Source organism: Giraffa tippelskirchi, chromosome 5 (genome assembly GCF_054371585.1).
Source record: "Giraffa tippelskirchi isolate mGirTip1 chromosome 5, T2T-mGirTip1v1.2.pri, whole genome shotgun sequence".
Lineage (NCBI taxonomy): Eukaryota > Metazoa > Chordata > Mammalia > Artiodactyla > Giraffidae > Giraffa > Giraffa tippelskirchi.
Window position 1 is genome coordinate 14,586,436 of NC_137279.1, and position 23,324 is coordinate 14,609,759.

The window sequence follows — 23,324 nt, forward strand, 5'->3', positions numbered from 1 at the left end:
TATAAACAAGATCATTTGTTAGTATTTTGAGGTTTCTCACGGTAGCCTTTTTAAAACTTAACTTTACTGTCCCTCCTTTCCCCACATCCCCTTCTCCCACTCAAGCAACTAGTGTTAACAACTTAGCATATGCTATTCTGTGCTTTTCTCCATGTTCATATAGCATATAAAACACATGTTTTGTGGGATATGTTTGTTTAGGTTGTTTGTTCTTAGAAAAATGGGATTGTATTATATATGTATATATAGCTTTGCTTTTCTGTTTTCTTATTCAAAAATACCTCATGAAACTGTTTTTAAGTTAATGTTCTAGTTCTAGTTCATTTTTTGTAACAGCTGCATAATATTTCATCTACCAACACACTGTGATTCGTTCAACCATCCAAATGTTGCTAGCACCACACAAAGCTGCAATAAATAACCTTGTTACATATATTCATTTACTTTGATGCTTTTATTTATATGGGATCTATTCCTAGGACAAGATTGCTAGGTTGAAAGGTGGGAATTTTTCTCATGTTAACTGATGTTTCTGTTGACATCCCTAAAAAAGGATTTAGGTTTTACATTTCCACCAACTGTATGTGGCAAAGGACTTTCTTCTCATCAGCCTTAAGGAATCACTTGTTCAACTTTTTGCCAGTCTTACAGGAGCAAAGTGGTAACTGATTTTTCCTCTCCTGTCTGTTTAATTGCTATTTTTAAAAATAGACACATTGCAAATTATGTGACGACAGGCAAGTTTGACAGCATGGTTTTGATCATTAATTCTACTTCAGTGGAGTTCTCTAGAACTCACTTATTAAGGGAGTAATATTTTCCTCTTACAAGCACCATGAAAGTGGGCCCTTGTTAAATTCTTCTTTAGAGAAATCTAGAAATCTAGATGTATTTCTTTTCTGTGACCTGAAACTCAGACAGCAAGTACATCCTGTCTTGTTCACAGTTACCCTGTTGCTCCCTAGGCCTCTGTTTTCAGCATGCTTCTTTCTGTTTTCTCTTTCTCCACCCACCCTCTTATTTATTCTAGATCTCCAAAATTCAATTTTTAAAATAATTTTTAAATAGGCTTGAAAAATAGGATGCACTCTGTTGGCAAAATCATTCATAGTGTAAGTCTATGTTGATAGTACTTAAGGTCTTTAGCAGATAATGTCTGTTGCTGCCCTCTTGCTGGAAATTGTAGGGCCTCATTGATCAAGCTATCACTTGTACAGACTAGAGGATGGGGAACCCCAGCTTTTAAAACTGGACGCCTCTTCGAGGCCATGCTTCTTCCTTTCTCACTCCCTCCCCACCCCCACCCCCCATCTACCAGCAGAGGGAAGGGCACAGACAGAGCCTCAGAGAGCTCTGCAGACCTGGCTTTACTCTTAGAGTCCAGAAGTCCAGGGGGCATCTTGACTTCCCTGGGATTTTCTGAGAGGGATGTCCCTCATGAAACAAGGCTCCGGAGGCTTGTGAGCCCAGCAGCTGTTCCATGTGCCAAAGAGCCTTCCTGAACTCTTGAGCTCTGGAAGTGGGTGCTTGGAGTCCATCAAGAGCTTGACAAGACTGGAGTCCCATGCAATGCATCCCTGGATGTGTCCATTGTCCGGTTGGTTCTTCTACCTGTCTGCATCCTAGCAATAGAGCTGTCCTAGGGACCCATCAAAGGAGGGGAATAAAGCAATGAAGATATCACAGATATAGTGATCTGAGAAGTGATTCACTCTAATAACACATGTTTGATTGTTTAGAATTTACGTAATAGTCATGTAATGGGCTTCCCAGGTGGTGCAGTGGTAAAGAATCTGCCTGCCAATGCAGGAGGCACAAGAGTCGCAGGTTCAATCCCTGGGTCAGGAAGATCCCCTGAAGTAGGAAATGGCAACCCACTCCAGTATTCTTGCCTGGAAAATTCCATGGACAGAGGAGCCTGGTGAGCTACAGTCCATGGAGTCGCTAGGAGTCAGATATGAGTGAGCGATTGAGCAAACACATACACAATAGAGATGTAATGTAGTTCCTAGGTCTGAAGTGTGTCATTTTTCCCTCCACCAAAATGCAGCATCTAGACCAGCTTATGAATCTTCCACTGGATTCCGTGAAGATGGAGCCTTGTTATAATAAAGTCAACCTGCTTCAGGAGCACCTTCAGGATCTTAAGAGCCGCTTCAGGTTCCCCCACATCGATCTGGTGGTCCAGAGGACGCAGAACTACATGCAAGAGGTAGGGACGGCGGGGTCATCCCCGGCGGATGAGGATGGGGCTGCGTACAAGCAAGCGCAGCACATGAGACAGGTGTGCTGGCGTGGCTGGGGCAAACGGGGCCCGTTTCTTTAGTCATCATGCTGAGTGATGACATATTTTGTCCTGTTCCAGCTGGCTTCATTTTCTTCCATGTTGATGAGCATCATAGAGGAGAAATGTCTCAGGGAAATAGAGTAGCTTTAATTGATAATTACTTGATTTGTCAAGTCAGTGCTATTAATGTTGGCTCTACGTTAGAATCATCTGGGGCGCTTTTAAGAAATACTGATGTCTGGGCCACACTGCCAGTGATTTTGATAGATATTTTGGTAATTAAAAAAACTTCTCCCACTCCCATTCCTACTGCATTAAATATGCAGCCAGAATGGAGAACCACTAGCTTGAATCGATTCCCTAATCTACTTAAAAGTAACTCAGTCAATCAATCACAGTTTTAAATTTGGATTTCTTGAGTCTACTTCATAGATTCCTTTTTCCTTCCCATAAAGAACTTTTTCTTTAGGAACAGGGATGAATAGCACAAATTTGTTCCATATTCTAGCACTTTCTAAATGAAGGAAGGGTATGATCACTGAAGCCGTAAGAGTACAAGTCTACTTCACAAATATTCCCAGGGAGCTTCCTTTGGGCTGGACATTGTGCCAGACCCCACTTAAGGGAGCTGGTAGTGAGACAGATTCTTAGATAAATTCACTATGGCATTGAAAGTGCTGAGAGGAAAGCTACTGTGTTGGATGCTTTCAGATCACAGGCTTGGGGAAGAAAGGAGCTTTTTTTTTCCCTTAAAAGTTATAATCAGGATTAAGTGGCACATTTTATTTATTATCTACCTCTGAGTTGTGAAGGATTAAAGATGAATGAGGAGCAAAATTGGCCAATGGCTTAACTGAAGTTCCTTTGACAGCACTGGACTGTGGTGAAACAGATACAGGCATAACTGCAGAGAATAAGAAATCTGAACCACTTCCATTTCCTAACCCATGAGTGTGACAGTCACGGGCTCCACTGAGCCTTGACCGTGTCTTCTTTCCCAGCCTGGCAGAGAAAGGGAGAGAAGTAGGGTGGGAGGCTGGAAGGTGGAGTAGGAGTTGTGCTGGGATGGTTTACATCCATCTGAAAGGAGAGGTGCAGAGCTAAGGAGCCCAAAAATAATCGGAGAAGCCTCCCACCTCATTTCATTAAGCCCTGGCTGCAGGGGATGGGAATGACCACAGGAAATGATGATATCCCCTATCCCATAGTCTTGGGTTTTCCAGTGCGGGGTGGAAAGAGAGATGAGAAGAAAAGATACATACATGTGTATATACATGTATACATACAGGTACAGGTGTGTGTGTTTCCCAGCCTCCTACTGATCTTGCTGTGGTTGTGGGCTTATGCATTTCACAGACCACACAGTGGAATGAGGACTTGTTGCCCTGGGTCACTCCCGGGGTAGTGACCATCTCCGATGGTCATGGCCTCCTTTGTCTCCAAGCTGACTTTGACCTGAGGGTGGCGATCCCAGCTTCTGACTGCCCTCTGTTTCTGTGTTGCCTTGGTTTCTAGCTGATGGAGAATGCAGTATTCACTTTTGAGCAATTGCTTTCCCCACATCTCCAAGGAGAGGCCTCCAAAACCACAGTCGCCATTGAGAAGGTTAAGCTCCGAGTCTTAAAGGTAAAATTGTTTTCTCACTTGCGGGAAGCATGAAGCAAGAACGTGACTCATTTCTTTTGTTAAGTGGAAAATATCAAGTTCTCTCTTTGACTTGCCTCCCCTTTTAAAAATAGAGCCTGGTCTTTTCTCCCTGATAACCAGTGACAGTCATCTAGTGGCAGTTCCCCTTCGACTGTCGTGCCTATTCTGCCATCTAGTGGCTACTTTAGGGACCACAGGTCCTCGGCATCATTGGTCACCAGCCAGAAGTGACACGTCTTAGGCTTACTTACATAGCAATTGGACTTGATATTGACTGTGCACTATAAGCAAAGAATTGTGATAGGTATTGCATGGAATATGAAAATATAAAACTCACACTCTCTTTCTTCCGAGTTTGCAGTACAGTAAAACCCATTTAAATGAACAGTTTTTAGAAAAATCAAAACCTCATGGCAAAGAAACTACTTCAAGGAAGGGACAGCTGCTGTGTGAAATTGTTTTAAATGTGCTTCATGCATAAGTGTATATCAAAATAGTTGTAATAATAGGAGCTTGCATATATATAGGGCATATCTTTAAGCTTTTTAGAAAAACTTATCCTGTTTCATTTGATCCTCACAAGAACTTGACTTATGTAAGCTTAACAGGCTACTTGAGCTTTGGGCTAAAACTATCCATAAACCTAGTCCACTAATTTTTTTATGATCTACTTTCCCTAAGCAGAGCTTTGGCATGGAAGATCAAAGTTTCACAGAGCCTAGGAGGTGATCCCTGAATTTCAGACCTGATCTTAATACCTCACAGGCAGTAGAAAACTCTGGCAACCAAATCATTGAAATTAAAAGCAATAATTGCCATGGTAACACACAAAATAATGAACTTGCCATTGAGAAAGAAAAGATAGTATCAAGGTCAATGCCCCCTCCCATGGCAACACAATTTTTACCTCTCAGGACAGTCCATCTCTTCTCTGGACACTTTAAACTACAAGAACATACTTCCCAATGCGAAGTCAAAGTTCTCACCACTGGTAATTCTAGTTCTACCGTCTTTTCTCATGCCCTTCTTCCACATGGTAGTCTTTGGTTGTTTGAATAGAGCTATGGTTTTACCCCAAGTTATCTCTGGCATAAATCTCTTTAAGCATTCTTTCTTTGGCCTGACCATTCTGCACACATCCCTGTGACTATGCTCCAGTTTGTGCCCTCTCCCTGAACCCCTTTTAAAATCAAACCCTGGTCTCTAGACTTGGCTGTTCCATGTGTCAATAAGACATCCTCTTTCCTATTCTAGATACTGAATTTCTTTGTTGAACATACTGCAGTGCTAATGTAGCTGTGAGCCAGACGCTGTCTTCCTTGGCAGAAATCATTACAACCTGCCAATCCCGCTTTCAGGATGTAGAGTGAAGGAAGGAGATGATCATGGCTCCCATGCACCCAAGACAGGGATGATGAGGTTTTAACCCATCCCCTAGTTCTGTGTTCAACTTTATAACACAGAAGTCACTCTACTTTGATCTTACCTCAGTTTTCATATCTGTAAGAGGGGAGGTGGAGGTGGGTCATGATCAGTCATAACCCCTACCTGGAATGTGAGAGAACTGCACAGAAAGATCTCTGAAACCTTGGAACACCACCAGGGTCCTCAGAAATTAGGACAGGAGAGCGGGGGTGGGAAGGGACTGAGTAGCTGAGTTTTTTGTTTACGCAAAAGTTAACAGGTTGTAATGTTGCTATTTAGCATACGTTTCTATCTCTGTACCGACAGCAATATGATTATGACAGCAGCACCATCCGGAAGAGGATATTTCAAGAGGCGCTGGTTCAAATCACACTTCCCACCCTGCAGAAGGCACTGGCATCCGTGTGCAAACCAGTAAGGGGATGGGTTACTCCAGAACCTGCTTTTGTTGCCTATGAAGTTCAAGTAAATTTTTTTGGTCATGATGCACTTACAAGCAGTAGATGACCAGGCAGGGGTCAACACACTTTTCCTGTAAGTGGTCAGGTGGCGAATATTTTAGGCTTCACGGCCATACTATTTCTGTTGCAATCACAAAGTTCTGCCATGATAGCACAAATGCAGCCATAGATGACCCATAAACAAATGTGCAGTCTGTATTCCAATAAAACTTTATTTACAAAGGCAAGCAGCTGTCTGCATTTGCCAACTCTTGGACAAGACAGAATCTCAAAGGGTAATGATCTGAGTTTGAACCAAGTTAAAGGTTGCAATAGAGTGCCTAAGGATTATTCCTCATTATGGTGTGACCCCCACCCACCCACCATAGGCCCAACACAGCCTCTGAAACTTGACCACTCCATCCAGGAAAAGACCTTAAGTCACACAATTTCAGAAGGATATGTGTAATTTCAGTAATATTTGCTTACTGAAATCAATGAAACTAAAATCATCTAAAGCTTCTATGAACACTAGGCAACCAGTGACAGCCATGCTTGTGAAGGTATGACTAGGTCTGCAGAGCAGGGTCATAGGTGAGCCAACTAAGGAGGCCAGGTCAAGACCTGGGTTCAAGTCCCAGCTCCTCTACATATCAGCTCTGGGGCCTTGGGAAAGACCCTTTCCCTCTCTCTTGGCCTAGATTTCATCTAGAAAGTGGAGGTAATAATACTTTGCAGTATCCTTCTTAAGACTGAGAAGACCAGGGTGATACGGTGAACATTTGATGAGTGCTTGCCACATGCTCAGCACTTTGTATGGATTGTCTTGTTGATCCTCATGACAACCCTGTGAGGAGGTACTGTATATCTCCTCATTGCACAAATGAGGAAACCTGGGGGGTTAAGTAATGGCACCAAAGTTACAGAGTTGGAATCCACCAGAGTTTGAACTCAGCTCACACTCATCGATAACACGGGATGCATTCAATAAATGGTATTTACTACTACTTTTTATGCTGCTTCATGATCTACAAGCTGGGACCTTCGCAAGGCCAGCTCCCTCTTGGCACAAATGATAAAGAGCTTTTTAGAATTTAAAAAGGGCTTTTTGCAGTTTAGAGGGTCTCCAAACATTAGAACATTAAAGTCCATTGCATGAATTATTTTATTGCAGAAATTTCCTTGATCATTTTTATATTCTGTACATGTTGTTTTTCTTCAGAAAGCCAGAGGCATACCAAGTACCTGGCTCTTATTTCTGAAGGTAAATTTCTTTCATAGAAAAGGTTTGATCAAGTCAGGGCAGTAAAGAATCTACCTATATGATTGTCTCTTGCCTATATGATTTTCCATCTTTTGGCTGGAAAAGTCTAGCCATTCAAAGGATGACTCAGTCCACCTTGGACATGTCTGCATGCAGACGTTCTGTGTAGGGTATTTTTCTTTTCCAATCCCAAAGGCAATGTGGGGGCCTTGGAGCCACATCCTCCCAAGAGAGGAGAAGGGTAAAAAAAGCCCCTCTTCCTGTCTGCTCCTCTCTCTCCAGCCATCCACAGAGTTATACCAAATCTCTAAGAGGCGCTTGTGATTTTTTAATCAAGAGAGACCGGTTTGGAGAGAAATTGAGGCCTAGCATTTTCAGTAATGAGGAATATTGTATCAGTATCAAGAAATTTAAAAACATCTGGATTTACAGAGTAGGTGAACTAGGGGAGCATCTGCTTCAGGCAAAGATTCTTTCGTTTACTAAAGCATGTTTCCCTTGGTTCTAAGATCTGCGGTACTTAACCCAGGCTGCACATTAGAATTGCCTGGGGAGACTCTTTTTTTTATTCCAATTTAACAGATCCAGGGAATTAATATGTGTCACAGTTCAGTCAATTCAATATAGAAAACCTGTTTTGTAGAGTTGTGCACATCACAACAGGATAAATGCCCCTCAGAATGATTCTTTTCCACACAATTACTTAGCTGGTTGCAAGTTCAAAGGCCTGCTGTTTATTCAGCAAACGTGTATAAGCATGATCCAGGCACAGGCCCAGCCAGTGTCCCTGTTTTGTCCTGGACTTCACAGCCTAGACACAGGAGACAGGCACAGAGGGCACTTTGTGATGAACATGGCAGGAGCTTTGTGGGGAAGAGAGATGGCCGAGTTCGGAAGAGGGTGCCCAATTCTGTCTACGGGGACGGAGAGGACTTCCCAGAGCCATGTTTTTGCCCAGTCCTGAGGGATGAATAACAGGGAACTAAGTAGTGGAAGATCGCGTGGGGAGATGAAAGGTGGTGTAGACACAAACCTCGTTTTGCAGAGGGAGAGAGAGGCACAGAGCCGTGAGCTGGCTTGCCCAGGGCCCCACAGCCAGCCCAGGGCAGTGTGCAGTCCCTGAGCAGTGCTCTGCCCACGGGGCATTTATCTATCGGTCAGTGTTGTCTCACAGACCCTCTCAGGGTCATGGAAGCTCATGTCCCTAACCCTGTGGCTTTCCCTAGGGTGACTAGAGAGGGGTCCCATTATTACCCACTGGGATCTGGTCCTGGGCTACAGACCCCCCTGTTCTGGCTCTGAGAGTCTGAATGAGGTGGCTTCTGATGGCCTGCTGTAAATCTCCTCCCTCCAGGCAAAAGCCATGGAATCCCACCGCTAAGGCCCTGGCTCTCTAAGATCCAGGTATCAAGAGCCCTCATCTTGCACTATCAGGTGCAAGGATTATGGAGTTAATCGCAAGGATATGACTTGGCTCATTTTGATCCCTTTCTTGACCTGATAACAGGCAAGCCATGTGGAGACCCTTGGAAAGCAGGAAGTGTTAAAGGATTTTGTGTGATGCCTGGATTGTCTTAGAATCATGGAGTTCCAGGGCCAGTTGGAGGGACAGAGGAGAATGTTTCTCAAGAGTCTGTGACTAGGGATTCTCCACACCTGAAAATGCGATGCATCCTAAGAGTTAAACATACATCTACTCTAGGACCCAGCAATCTCACTTCTAGGCATACACTCAAGATATGTAAGCCCTACATCCACAAAATCATACACCAGAATATCAATAGCAATTATGTTCATAACAGTCAATATCCATCAGTAGGAATATAGATAAACAGTTTTAGCTTGTCCATATAATGAGTGCCATTTATCAATAAAAAAGAATGAACTACTGATACATGTAGCAACATGGATGAATCTCCAAAAACAAACGCACACAAAAACAGAGTACAGGATTCCATTTACATGAAGTTAAATAACAAGAAAAACTAATCTAGTGTGATAGATGCAACATCAGTGCTTGATCTCCTGGTGGGTAGTCTAGACTGGAAAAAGATATAGGGGTGATGGAAATGTTCACCTTGATCTGGGTTATGCTTATCTGAGTATATTTATATATTCTAAGTCATTGAGCTCTACTTTTAAAACGTGTGCATTTTTCTTGGTATATCTTACACCCTAGTAAAGTACTGTTGGCATTAAAAAAGAAGAAAAAGAAAGAAATGTCCAGACCCACTGACAAGGCCTTGAGACCATCAGGGTCTCTGGTGTCTGCCCCCTCGAAGGGCATAGAACGTGAACCCAGTCCAGGGCATGGTGTCTGGGGGAAAGGAAGCGGGTCACCAATGCTTCACACTCCAAGGGGAACAGAGGGACAGCTGTCCTTTCCGGAGCTCCTCTGCAAACTGGTGTCTCATGTGTTGTCCCCTTTATCTTCTTATCTCTCCTTCTCCAGGAGCTTCAGAAATATGAGCAGTACATCTTTGCAGATCACACCAATATGATCCATGTTGAAAATGTCTATGAGGAGATTTTACATCAGATCCTCCTAGATGAAAGTCTGAAAGGTATGGAAGGTTTCCCTGGTGCTGGAGAAAGCTCTAGATAGAGGGACATACCCCTGATGGGGACCCCACAAGGCCAGCTAGGTTTTGTGAACAGGAATGACAGGGGAAGAGGAAATTGACACCGAGAGCTGGGGAGACAGAGGACAGGAACAGAAGAAGCAAGGGCCGCTGACCTCCGCTGGAGCCGTCGCAATTTGGCTCACACTCCACTGGCCTGTTAGATATTATTTCGGTTTCAATCCAAATAAGAACTCGGTGCACTGGGAATTTTAAGCTTCATTTTTCAGATGAGAAAACTAAGGTTAGAGAGATTAACCTAGGGTGTCTCATGAACAGCTGGCCTCCTCCGGCTGTTCCAGACAGAACAAAGGAAAAAGAGCCTGTGGCTCTTCTTGGCCACAGGCTTACAGCACCTCCCCAGCCTGGAGCAGATGATTCAGTAGCGGGGCTTCCCAGCTGCTCTGCCCTCTCAGCACATTCCTCACCTCCACTCAGCTGGACAGAATACACTGGGCTGTGACTCCGTCCTCGGCGAGTCTCATTAGGACTCGGGCTCCCAGTATCCCGTGGAATCAGGCCCTGCTCAGGATAGGAGTGTAGTTAGGAAGACTTTGATAGAAATACACAGGAGAGGGCTGTCCCTAAAACTATAGGCTTGAAACATATCTGGTCTCCACAAAGAAAGCTGGCCAAGCATAAGCCCTGGGTCAAAGTAGCTCATCCAATGAGATAAGGAATACAAAGATGTCATCTCAGCATCTGCACAGGAAGAAGGGCTCAGTCAAGGCCACTGCCAGTCCACCACAGCACCCTTGGGCAAGTTAGAAAAAAAGCTCTCTTCCTCCAGACGGCTGACTGCTCTCTGTCAAAAAATGGTCACGATATCTGGTTTGGTTCAAGCAGGACACGCTACTGCAGCCTGCTGGAAAACTACTCTGCTGAAACACAAATCTGTGAATGCTATCCCCTTGGGTGTGAGATTGCTGGGCTCTGTGCAACCTACACAGCCAGAGGTGGAGGCTGATTGTCAAAAACGTCAGCTGCTGGTTGTCATTATTTTTTAAAATTAATTTTTTTTTGGAGGATGGTTGCTCTACAGTGCTGTGTTAGTTCCTACCGTACAGCAAAATGAATCAGCCATTCATTCACACATATCCCCTCCCTTTTAGAGTTCCTTCCCATTCAAGTCACCAGAGCGCCCTTAGGTAGAATTTGCTGTGCTGTACAGTAGAGACAGCAAACACAAGATAAGATGCTCAATTGTTATGTTAATTATGATCATTGTTAGGGAACTGCAGATCAAAACTACAGTGAGGTATCACCTCACTCTGACCTGAATGGCCATCATCAAAAAACCTACAAACAATAAATTCTGGAGAGAACATGAAGGAAATGGTTTTACTCCTCTCAGGACCTGTAGGACTGAGTTGGATGGACAGAGGCCTTCAGTTTGGACACTGCAGGTCATAAGGCTCTCTCTGCAGGCTCAGTACTAAGGACCCATTACACATTCAGGACTGTTCCGAATGTAAAAGCAGAGAATATAAGGGCCTGCCCTGCCCTAAAGGAGTGTCAGTCTAAGTAGACACACTGCAGCCACACATACTAGCAGCTAATGAGATGTGGTGGGGTCTCCAAGGGTGATACCAATGATGCTAATAGATTTGACCTCTTTGAAAGCCGAGGCCATGTTTTATTCATTCATCTTTGGATTCTTAGAGCATGTCCCGTAGTTGATGTCCAGTAAAAGTGTGCTGTTTGGATAAACGAATGAGTGAAGGAATTAATGAGTGAACATTACAGAGGTCCAAGGTTTGGAATGAGTCTCTGGTCATGACCTACTGGTCCTACCTGGTCATGACCAGTAGGCTCTGGTCATCAGGGAAGGCTTCCTGAAAGAGGGTTAGATGTAAGCTGGAATTTGAAATTGGGAAATTCAGATGGTCAGAAAAGCTGAGGGGTGTTTAGCTTCTGGAAAAAAAATCAGAAATTCCAGATTGGCCAGGGCAAGGTTTTAACATTATGTTTTGCTTTCTGGTATCTCTCAGTGATAAAGGAGGCTGCTATCCTGAAGAAACACAATTTGTTTGAAGATAACATGGCCTTGCCCAGTGAAAGCGTGTCCAGCCTCACTGATCTGAAAACTCCTGCGGGGTCAAACCAGGCCAGCCCCGCCAGGAGAGCCTCGGCCATTCCCCTCGGAGTTTCAGAGAGTGAGATCCTGAGTAATGAGGTGTTCCAGGAAGCAGGGGAGATGAAACAGCCAGAGGTCCCTAGTCCACTGGCCAGAGAAGAAGGCCTTTCCCTCCCTATGTCTAGCCCTCCCCCAGATGGGGAGAGGCAGGTCATCGATTCAAGTATAGATGGCCCGGTTGTGAATCTGGTGGCTACAGAGGTGACAGCAGGCGCCCTGGGCACACACTTGTCACAGCTGGAGTTGGAAGAGACTCCTGAGGACGGAGAACCCACCCAGGAAGACGCAGAGCCCACCTCTGCCGCAGGCTCCTTGAAGGAGCTCAGAAATTTGCTGATGGTGACCGTCGAAATACCAGAGGAGTCCGCTGTGCTGGAGGTTGAGAAAGATACACATGAGGAGACCCTTGTTCCCCAAGAAATTGAAAAAGAAGAGGAAGCCACCCAAATCAACACAGAGGCCAGTCAAGCATCTGCCTCTGGTCAGGACAACTGTGAAGAGAGTGAAGTCAGTGAGGGGGAGGCCCATGGTCTGGCTCCCAAGGCTGGAGCCAGCGGGGTGGAGCTGGGAGAATTTCCAGATGCTCAGCCAGCCTGTGGAGGGCTCAGCGAGGGGGCCTGGGGCCCAGGCCCCACAGAGGAGCTGGGGGAGGCGGGAGAGTCCCCTGAGGGCGAGCTCACAGGGGGTGCTTCCGGACTGGGCGCCCTCGAAGGAGGAGGGCCCGTGTGCTCTGTGGAGGCTGAGGCTGTGTCCCTAGAAGCTTGCGTGTTCCCTTCTGAGCCCGTCAGCCCCAGGGAGAGCCAGGTTTCTGTGGAAGAAGAGGTGGTGGGCGGGAGCTGCAGCACAGCCCAGTCTGCCACCAGCGTGGATGCCCAGGAGAGGAAGGCCGACCCCCTTCACGAGTGTCAGTGGGTGGTGGAGAACGACGCAAACACTGATCCCCTAGATACACAGAGAGAAGACCCCCCAGGGCCCCCTTCAGAGGAGTGAAAGGGACAACGTGGCCAAAGTCTTTCTTGGAATAAACTCAGCCCAAAATGGGAGGGGGGGTGCCTGCAAGTTATTACCAAAAAAAAAAAAAAGGCATGACGTACTTCTTTAATTTGTATAATGAAGCTACAGGGAATTGCACACAGGGCAGGAGCACTGAGGCAAACCTTTGTGGAATGGAACTGTCCTCCCATGAATTATAGCTTTAGCATTTGAATAGGAATGACAAAGGTAATGGAGTGTGTGGGGGGTGAGAGGCAGCTGAGGGGCCCAGGGAGGGACGGGGCTGCGGGGAAGGCGGAGGAGACAGCCGAGCACCCTGCACATTCTCTCCTAACGCACTTTAAGTCTTCTTCATGTTCTGTGAGAATGCAAAGGTAGATCCTGTCAATGCAGCCTCACCATTCGTCCACAGTCAGGCTGCAGGAAAGGGAGATGGTGTGCGCCGGCCCCTCCCGCCTGCTGTGTGCAGCCCGCAGAGCCTGAGCGATCAGCCTGAGACATCTCAGGAAGGCTGAGCGGAAACAGAGCAAGGCTGTGGTCTGGGGGGTGCTGCCTGGGCCTCTTACTAATTCCGCTATCAACTCCCTACTAATTAATCTTGTTAATTCTTATTAATTAATCACTTTTTGGAGAACATCAGATGAGGCAAGGAAATTTCTTTGGCATGTTTAAGGCTGAAAGCATTCCAAATTAGCCTTAGACTGTGCAGAGAAAGAGCTTAGCTAAATTATCAAGCATAAAGCCGACCAATTAAACAACATTATTTGAACAGCTATTCTGTGACACATGCTGTGTTAGGCATAGTAACAAAAAAGAACAAAAGGGAAAAAAAAAAAGATTAGGTGGTTGTCTAGTATAAATGAAAGGATCCAAAGGAATTTAATCTAAAAGAAAAAAAATATACCGATTTTCAAACCATGACAACTTTCTTTCTTTCCATTGAAACAGTCCTGGTTTATTCCCAGAAGGGAATAAAGTGAATAAATGAATAAAAGAAGAAAGAAAAGAGGGAAGTAAAAGGGAGAGAGAAAGGAAGAAAGAGAGAAACCAAGCTACAGATCATTAGGTTCCAAAGATGTTACCAACAATGGAAATTATTTGCTCAGTTGTTCAGCAGATTGAGTCTTGTTATGTCCCAGGCACTGATACTGTGGTGAAAATGGCTCTGTTCCTTTCTCCCAGAACTTGCTTTAATGGAAATAGACGGAAATACATCTTCTGAATGGATCATGACCTTTACCTGTGAGTGTTACAGGTAGAATGAACTTTCTTGCCAAAAATTAAGAAGATGTGTTCTCTTGTCCTTCAGAAAAATACCAGATGATTTTCTAAAAGCTTTAGTCCCAGGTCTACATCTTGAAATTTCCTTCTACAAATTTTAATATTAGATCTCAACATATTGTCCTAAGAGCTTGTTTTGATTATCATCAGCAAGTAGTTAATATCAGTTTTTTAGAATTAGTTTTTAAAGTATTTGCCCATATTTTGACCCTTTAACCAGGAATTAAAATATCTCTGTCTCCACCTCCCTATGAAGAATTGCTTGGATTTCTGGGTCATAGGGGATGAAAAAATCAATATACTCTCATATTGAATTGTTTCACTCTTGGCTCAGACGGTAAAGAATCTACCTGAAATGCCGGAAGACCTGGGTTCAGTCCCTGGGTCGGGAAGATCCTCTGGCCAAAGGAATAGCTACCCGCTCCAGTATTCTTGCCTGGAGAATTCCATGGACAGAGGAACCTGGCAGGCTGTAGTCCTTGGGGTGGCAAAGAGTCCAACATGACCGAGCGACTAACACTTAGCGTGTTTAGATCCTCTCATTATAGGTGGAAGGCAGAGGTCACTCCCCTCCCTAGTCCTTATCGCGCCCGTATTCACTCATATCCTTGCATTTGGCACAAAATATTGCAATTCTGTTTACTTCCTGTCTCTTCTAGGGGCTCCTTCCTTCAAGGACAGACGCTAGGGTTTAGTCATCCTGTGTACTTCCTGCACACACTGCCTTAAATAATGGCTCCCTGGCTTCTCAAGTCACTTTAATATCCCTAATGCCTAACAAGGAACTGCTTGTGTCAAGCTCCTCCGGAAATGTGAGAACTGATCACCCACCACACCGCTGTGCTGGGGCTATTTGGGGCTTGCTGTCAGGCAAGGAGATATATTTTACTTGGGCTTTTTGCCCTTGGGAGTCTTCCCTTAAATCAAGTCCAGAGTCCAAAAGGCAACTGGCCAGATGGTCTGATGCGCTGCCTAGTGAGACCAAGAGCCAAAGGAGCAGTGCCCAGCCTCCCCAAGGACTGCCCGTCTCTCTGGGAAAATGGTGATCAGCAAGCAAGGAGGTCCTGGCGCAGGCTAAGCCCACGTAGAAGCTTCTAGCTTCCTCCCTTTTGCTCACCTCACGGTTCCTGGCACCACTTGGAAAGCTAAGAGATTTTTCCAACCCTAAACGACAGTACCTGTCACTTCACTGGACGGACGAACGTCAATGTCTACCCACCCGTAGGTAGAGGGGACCAGACATTAAGAGGAAGGACAGAGCTGAGAATGCAGAGAGTTTTTCTGTACATATTTCACAAAAGACACATCCACTAGATTAAGTTAGGTGACTGTTTCATTTGAAGATGGAGCAGGAAATTAAAGTGCATTAAAATTTCCTTATTTGTTTTCACATGTTGAGTGGAATAGTTTCCTATTACTGGGAGTTTCTCTTGCTTTTGATACAGACTTGTCTGGATTGCTTCAGTGGTTTCCAGGTTGGAGCAAGGTTATTGTGATTTAAGTAAGCAGCAGGAAAAGCCTCTGCAGGCTGCTCAGGGGCTCTCTCCTATGGACAAATTTCTTTGAAATGCATAAAACCTCAAGACGTGGTTTTTGGCAAAAATTCCATGACTAGTTACGTTTTATTGACCTTTCACAAAGAAAGAGTATTTTCCTTAAAAAAGAATTTGCTTGTCAGTTTTTCCTTTGCAGCTTAGAGCAGAGTCAGTAGTGTCTTGCATTATTCAGAGTAAACTCATTGCAAAAAAAAAAAAAAAATGCATTTTGGAGACAACAAGAAAAGATTCCAGCTTGTTCAAAATTTTTAGAAAGAGACTGAGTATGAAGAACTATGGGTCTTCATGCTCCATCTTCTGCATTTTCCTACAGAGATTCTCAAGTCTAGTTTTATAATCTTCAGATTAGAGCTAGTGATTTCAAAGGGTTCCATGATTCTCTCACATAAGTGATTTTATTTCTTTATAAAAAGTGCTAAAAAAAAAAAAGTGCTAAATGATGTATGCTAACCTAGCAAGTTTAATTTGGGGAAGAGAAAGACATCACTGACTAAAATAAATAATACAGTTTCACTCGGTGAAAAAGTCGGTTACATGTACCTTCTTTACCGTAAACAAGTGGGTTTTACAATTTGCTTCTGAAGTCTGCAACCTCAATAAGGAAATCTACTCTGTGGATTGGTTTTTCTGGTCACTATATAAAGCAGATAAACTTAAACCACTTTGTAACCACATATTTACCCTGCCAAGTGCCTATATTGCAATAAAATGTTTGTCCTTGAAAAAGTATCCAGACGTCATATTTATTTGGAATGGGGCTGTTTTCATCTTTTAAGCAAATGTCGTACTTGAGCTGGGAGGAACTCCTCAGAGATGGAAAAGTGAGTCAGTGTAGTATGGAATTTTACTTTTCTGCCATCAGGAAGGAATCCACAGGGAAGTCACTTAATATCAGTTGTAATCATGCTTTTAAAATGCATATGCTAATTTCTGTGGGAATTGGATTAGGTCTATAATACAGCAATGGGCAATTACTCTTGATGTAATTGAATTGCTGTTCAAACAAATTTGCTTTCAGTGGGCAACACTGAGCAATATATCCATTCTTTCTGTAATTATAAACAAAGCAGTATTTACTCACCAGTATCCACAGTTGCTCATCCATCCATAAATTCATTTATCTGAAAAACAATGATTGTGCATCTGTTGTATGCAGGTGCTCTAGTGGGTGCTGAAGACACAGAAGTGTATACGATGGACATGATCTCATATCACGAAACTCAAATTCTCAGAGTGGAACAGCCAGGGAGAGCCCAGAATGGGTGTTTGCTTCTTCACTTGGCATAAGACTTTTCTATGATCTCAGCTTTAACTTTATACCATCAGCTTCAGGCAAGAGAGGAGGTATGTTGGAGAAATCATGTCCAGCAGTGATGGGGACACTCGGTGTGGCATAAGCTTCTCTCCATCTCCTCCTTCCATAGCAAACTTCTGGTGGCTCCTCCAGAATTTCTACTTGGGGCCAATAATCAGATTGGAATTGGAGGTGAGGGGGATCATGAAACCACTTTTGCATGTCTTTTTCTCAGATTGTAGGTTCATCCGGTGTGGCCAGGATGGAAGTGATGGAGATCTCGGGAGGAGTCAACTAACAGCTCTTCTCTCCTCACAAGCTTGGAGCCGCTCCAGCTTGAGCACCTCTCAACCTTTGGCATATCCACTGTCAAGGATATCTGTCCCTCCCTTCCCCATCTAGCCAATTCCCACTTTTCCTGTGAGAGGACAAGTCAGGCCAGTTTCCTCACCCGGCTGCTACCCCTAGTAATGCTTTGCTGAACTCTCCCAGCCAAATGTACCTGTCTACTTCTAATCATCCTCTCTCACTGCTGCAGTCATCCACCTGACCTGTGCCTTGGGGCAGGGACCCTGCCTTTAATCTTTGTATCCTTAGGAGAGCCTAGGTCCCTGCAGATAGCAAGTTCATGAAAAGTTCAAGAAATGATAGCAAGTTCAAGAAATGTTGAATAAATACCCCCAATCCCAGATGAAGAAACAAGTCAGTGATCCTTAGCACGTATTAAGAATCTGTGATGCTGGGAAGTTTACCCACCCTCAGTCTACATAGATAGTTCTGTTTTAGTGATGAGACTTGATCATGGATTTTTGTACACTCATCCTTCTGGGAGGGCAAGTCAGAGCCAAATTGGCTCCAAATCAAGCTACTATGAGCCACTTCCTAGTTTTGGGGACAGCGGCCTCCACTGGATTTTCCTGAGGTCCTTAAGAGGTTAGCAATGTAAAAAGGTCAAGAAGTTTACCCCTGAATGGTACCCGAGGCTGTGATGCATGAGCAAATGCTTGAGAATTAATGGGCAGCATCTTCCTTCTAGAAAGCCCTCCTCGTGAGGTTGGATAAGGAGCAGGGAAGAAGATGTGGTCCCTGATTTTAGGAAATTCAGTCCAGTTGAGAAAGCTGAAATGCAAATGGTGGTTCTGTGAGAAGAGGAAGAAGGGTTCTGGCAGAAGAAGTGGCAACTGAGGACTCTGCTCAAGAAAAGGAAGGTTCGATTGTTAAACTTATCAAGTTTGCCCTTTGTTTCTTGCCTCTTTGATTTCTTCATGAACTTAAAATCCAAAATCCAGCAGCCAGAACCATTAAAGGGAGCTGTGGTCAGGAATTACAGTCAGAGGGAGCTGTGACAATGGAAGGAAATCAGTGGGCCCTATTGATTTAATCATAACTTGCTTGATGGGAGAGGGGGGCAATCTAAGGAATGAGTTGACTTCCAGAAACTGGAAAAGGCAAAGAGATGGATTTTGCCATAGAGCCTCAAGAAAGGAATGCAGGCCTGCCTGCTCACTGATACTAGCTCAGTGAGACCTGTGTTATAGTTCTAACCTCTGCAACTGTAAGATATTAAATGTGTGTTGTTTTTGACCACTAAATTTGTGGTAACTTGTAACAGCAGTTGGACCTCTTAGTTAAAACATAAACAAATGAAAACTTAAAAAAATCCAGCTGCCTCCAGATACTCTGAAGAAATTTTTTATCAAGATCCTTTCCTGCCCTACCTGTCTGCTCCCTACACAGAGGGGTATGCATATGTATTGGGAAGGGTTCACTTTGTATTAGCAATTCCAAGTGGAATTGTTGGGGTAGGAACCAGGTGGGGCTTATGTTTCAGAGAATTTCTACAAGACATTGAGGTGATTTTGAAGCTAAGACCTTCAACACCCTGCTCCCTGCCTGACCCTGTTCTGTGCTGCTGCCTGAGTCACGTGGCGGACAGTTCTTTCTGTACACTGGTTTGACAGGGATGTTGTGAGGGGAAAATGAAGGCATCTTCATTTCTGTCTGTTGGAGGCTTCAAGTTTTGAACTTTAAATTTTTATCCAGAGTTTAGGATAAATTATGTTTTTCATGTAACATCCAGATTCATTCATGGATTATTTTTTTTCACAAAATACTTATCAATATCTACTAATGTACCACAGACTCTTCCAGACCCTGGGAATAGAGTGATAAAACAATCAGTCCCTGCCACCATTACATTCAGTTTGTGGGTTATCTTTTCCCCACCGACATTTTCAATTATTCAGTTTAAGGAAATACTATTAATATTAATGAGCCTTTCCACCTTTCAGGTCACGATTCAGAATTCTTCACCAAATTTACCTATAGACTTGGAACTTGGTTTGCTCTGAGGTCCTTTATGAGAAAATTGTATGGGTGTCAACTTATTTTCTGAACTGGAGCTAACCACTTAACCTTTAAAAGAATTTTTTTTGTAAAATGGCAACAACAGCCCCCACGTAGAAATGCTACTGTCCACATTGAGTAAAATGAGGCTCAAAGGAGTGAAGCAACTTCTGAAGGTTACACAGCTAGTAACTAGTTGACCCAGGAGTATCATTTAGCAATCACTGCAAAACTGAAATCACTCCAAAAGTCAGTGGTTAAAATAGGAAGCATTTATTACTGCTCAGAAGGCTATGGGTCAAGCACCAGGGAGACAGCTCGCATCATCCTGGCTGACTCCCCTAACAGGTGTGGGAGGTGGCTGGCTGTCCACTGGTGTGGCCTGTCCATTGCTGGGCAGCTGGGCTCCTCTCCATGTGGCCTCCCATCTTTCAGTAGGCTGGTGCAGGCTCATTCCTGTTGTAGAAGCCAGAAGGAGAAAAGGAGAGAGAGAAGAGGCAAAAAGCTCAGAACTGGTGCAACATCACTTCTGCCATGTTCGACTGACCAAAGCCAGTCACAAGGCGGGGTGAGATTCAGGGATGGAGTTGCTGCAGTCACACACCGCATTGCACGTGAGTTCAGGGATGTCATTAGCTGGGCCATCGATGCAATCACCCTGCCTCAGCAGCATTCACATGACTCCTGTTTGATTCTAAAACTGTACTCTTGTCTCTGTAGAGCACTGTTTATAAACACACAGCCAGTGCCGGCCCCTCTCACATTCTTCCCTAATGTCTGTGCCCTGCGTTAGCCCCACTCTCCACTAGATGAACAAAACACCATCATTCCCAACTCGAACTTTGACCTATCAAAGAATTCTGGCTTTTGCATTTGTTTGGAAAATGAGTCTCTTATTTGAAAATATATATTTTAAAATATTTACTGATTAATTTATTTTTGGCTGTGCTAGGTCTTCGTGGCTGCCTGTGGGCTTTCTCTGGTTGCAGGGAGTGGGGGCTATTCTTCACCACAGTGCACGGGCTTCTTATTGTGATGGCTTCTCTTGTTGTGGAGCATGGGCTCTAGGCACCCAGGCTTCAGTAATTTTGGCTTGTGGGCTCAGCAGTTATGGCTCCTGAGCTTAGTTGCCCAGGGCACGTGGGATCTTCCCAGAGCAGGAATCAAACCCACGTCCCCTGTGTTGGCAGGCGGAGTTTTAACCACTTGACCACCAGGGAAGGCCCTAAAAGTTTTGTTTTTTTTTTAATTTATAAGCTTTGAAGAAAAAATGTCTAAAAGAAATTCCTTCCCATCTTAGCAATATGTACTTTATCTACTGCTTAATTATAACAAGGTCATTGGTCATGATAAACATGTTAATTATGCCAGGAGAGTGAGAAAATTTAACCCGTGACAAGCAGTATTTAGCTTCATATAAACAAACCCCGTTATCTCTAACAAACATCAATAACATTATTTTCTATAGAAAATAACGGTAGTCTTCAGAAAATGTTACAGTCCTCCTCAAAAGGAAAATAAACACATTTTAAAACCAACCACAAAACAAGTAAAGATAAATTTTACTTGAAAATTTATCCCATCTGGTTAATATTCTGTATTCTTTGTAACTCTATGATAGCAGATTTGTAAATATTCCCAATCCCTCTCCTTTTCCCCAGAAAAGGATGATCTTCAGGATATAACTGGAGAAGGCAATGGCACCCTACTCCAGTACTCTTGCCTGGAAAATCCCATGGACGGAGGAGCCTGGTAAGCTACAGTCCATGGGGTCGCTGAGAGTCGGACATGACTGAGCGACTTCACTTTCACTTTTCCCTTTCATGCACTGTAGAAGGAAATGGCAACCCACTCCAGTATTTTTGCCTGGAGAATCCTAGGGATGGCGGAGCCTGGTAGGCTGCCGTCTATGGGGTCGCACAGAGTCGGACACGACTGAAGCGACTTAGCAGCAGCAGCAGCAGCAGGATATAACATTTTGAGAGAGCTTGGATCAGATTTTGCCCTTCCAGCTTTCTTGCTAGAATATTGTTGTTTCTAGTGACCCATGGGTTCTTTTTAAAATTTTAATGAAGGTTGAATAAAAGGTTTGGGGGCTTACATTTGGTAGTAAGAAAGAATGTCCTCACCAAGAATGTCCTTTCTTTTCTTGTCTGTCCAACCCAAAGGACCACATCAGGACTCACGTTGTGCTCCCTGCCATCATTTCAAACCTTCTTCCTCTGAATTCCTTTGGCTTTTATGCTGACAACATTGATTTTGGCACTTTAAACATCGACCATGAAGAAATTTTTAGTGATTTCTCATATGTTTTGACTCATGACTTTTAAAAGAGAGGGAGTTTTCCCTGTATGCCTAGAGACTCAATATATTCATAGAAGCATAGACTCTTAGGGTTGGAAGACACACTAAATGTTCACTGAATGCAAAAGCATCCACAGTGCTTGCATTTCCGCTTTAAAACCTCCTGCTTTTGGTCATCCTCCAGGGATGGGAAACTCACTATCTCCCAAAGGAAATTATTTTGTTTTCAGATGACTCTGATGGTTGGAGAGCAAAAATATTACTCTGATATTCCACTCCTCCTCTGCCACCATCCTCAACTATAATTTCCATCCCATGGGTCCAATTTTTTCCATCAGGGAAATATACAATTTTCTAAGCTCTTTTCCTCCTGACAGATTTCAAACATCTCCAAACATCTCCAAATAACTGAGATGTCTTTTCCAGACTAAATATCCCCCAATTCACCTCTTTTTATGTAACACGGCTTTGAGCTCCTCTGCTGAGTCTTTTCACAGCTCAATTACAAGCTAGTTCCTTGTGTTTTCTCTTTTTTCTTGAAACAGACTCCTCAAAACTCCTCGTTCTCCCTCAGTAGCCTCTACCTCATAGCCTAGCGAGCTTCCCAGGTGGCGCTAGTGGTCAAGAATCCACCTGCCAATGCAGGAGATGTAAGATACATAGGTTGGATCCCTGGTGGGGAAGATCCCCTGGAGGAGGAAATGGCAACCCACTCCAGTGTTCTTGCCTGGAGAATCCCATGGACAGAGGAGGCTGGTGGGCTTCAGTCTATGGGGTTGCAAAGAACTGAACACAACTGCAATGACTTAGCACACACACAGGCACTTAGCCTAGCATCCTTTCTCTCAAAAATCTTCTCTCCCCAGCCCAGAGGAAGGCACATTTTTGTCCCTTTCCCCTTTTCTTGTTTATCTTCAAAGGGAAGCAAAGAACATTTTTTTATAGTAAAGTTTTTGCTTTCAAGCACTGTGGGGAAGATACATGAAATAAAAAAGTAAAAACTCTAAAAGTTATATAAAAGTTAAGTCCTTAGAAGTAAGTTTCCAGGTCTACTGTTTTTTACTCCTTTTGAGAAAGTAAAAGGAAGACTGGTTCATTGTCAGCCCATTGCCTTATTTCTAGAAATGGGACTCACCAACATTCCTTCTCCACTTACTGACCCTTCCCTAATTCCTGTAAGAAAGCACCTCTTTCCAGAATGTGATTCAGGCAGAGCAAATGCTTCAATGGTTAAACATCTAGAAAGGCCCCCAGATTGCAAATAATCTCCACTAGATTTGTCCTACTTTTGGAGTTCTAGCTCATTTTGGCATTTTATCATTCTCCTTAGAGACTTTTTGTTGACTTCTGGGCATTTATTGATCAAATATTCTCACCACAAAAAAAAAGATACATAGAACAAGAGTGAAAAAAATATCAAGGCTAGAAATAAGGATCTGGGATTCAGTCAGTGGCATCCATTTGGTAACTGAAGCTCCAGAAATGGATAGGATCTCCTTTGGGGAATCTAAAGAAGGAAAGTGGGCTGGGAACTTAAGGAACACCCATGTTTGTATCAAAGGAGGAGAAAAAGTCACAGTGAGATAAGTAGGGAAAAAAAAGGAAAAGGATATAAATGACAAGAAACCAAAGAGAAGACAACTTGAAGAAGGCAGGAGTGGTCCATGAGTCAAATGCTGCAGCGAGGTCAAATAGGAAAAGGCATGAAGTGTGCCCACTAGCTCACAGA

At 43.9% G+C, this 23,324-nt stretch overlaps 2 protein-coding genes across 2 annotated transcripts in view; one reads left to right on the plus strand and one right to left on the minus strand.

The window, feature by feature from the left end:
- NIBAN1 (niban apoptosis regulator 1) overlaps nucleotides 1–15,853 on the plus strand; it is a 174,272-nt gene extending 158,419 nt beyond the window's left edge. Inside the window, exons 10-14 of the mRNA XM_081492192.1 lie at nucleotides 2,051–2,212; nucleotides 3,803–3,913; nucleotides 5,666–5,773; nucleotides 9,516–9,627; nucleotides 11,676–15,853. Coding sequence (XP_081348318.1) covers nucleotides 2,051–2,212; nucleotides 3,803–3,913; nucleotides 5,666–5,773; nucleotides 9,516–9,627; nucleotides 11,676–12,811 — 1,629 coding nt within the window. The 3' untranslated portion in view covers nucleotides 12,812–15,853. The remainder of the gene's footprint in view (nucleotides 1–2,050; nucleotides 2,213–3,802; nucleotides 3,914–5,665; nucleotides 5,774–9,515; nucleotides 9,628–11,675) is intronic.
- A 3,698-nt stretch (nucleotides 15,854–19,551) lies between these two features.
- The window catches only part of LOC145505156 (uncharacterized), a 31,129-nt gene continuing 27,356 nt past the window's right edge, over nucleotides 19,552–23,324 (minus strand). Inside the window, exon 4 of the mRNA XM_081486954.1 lies at nucleotides 19,552–19,747. The gene's annotated coding sequence lies outside the window, so the exon portion shown is untranslated. The remainder of the gene's footprint in view (nucleotides 19,748–23,324) is intronic.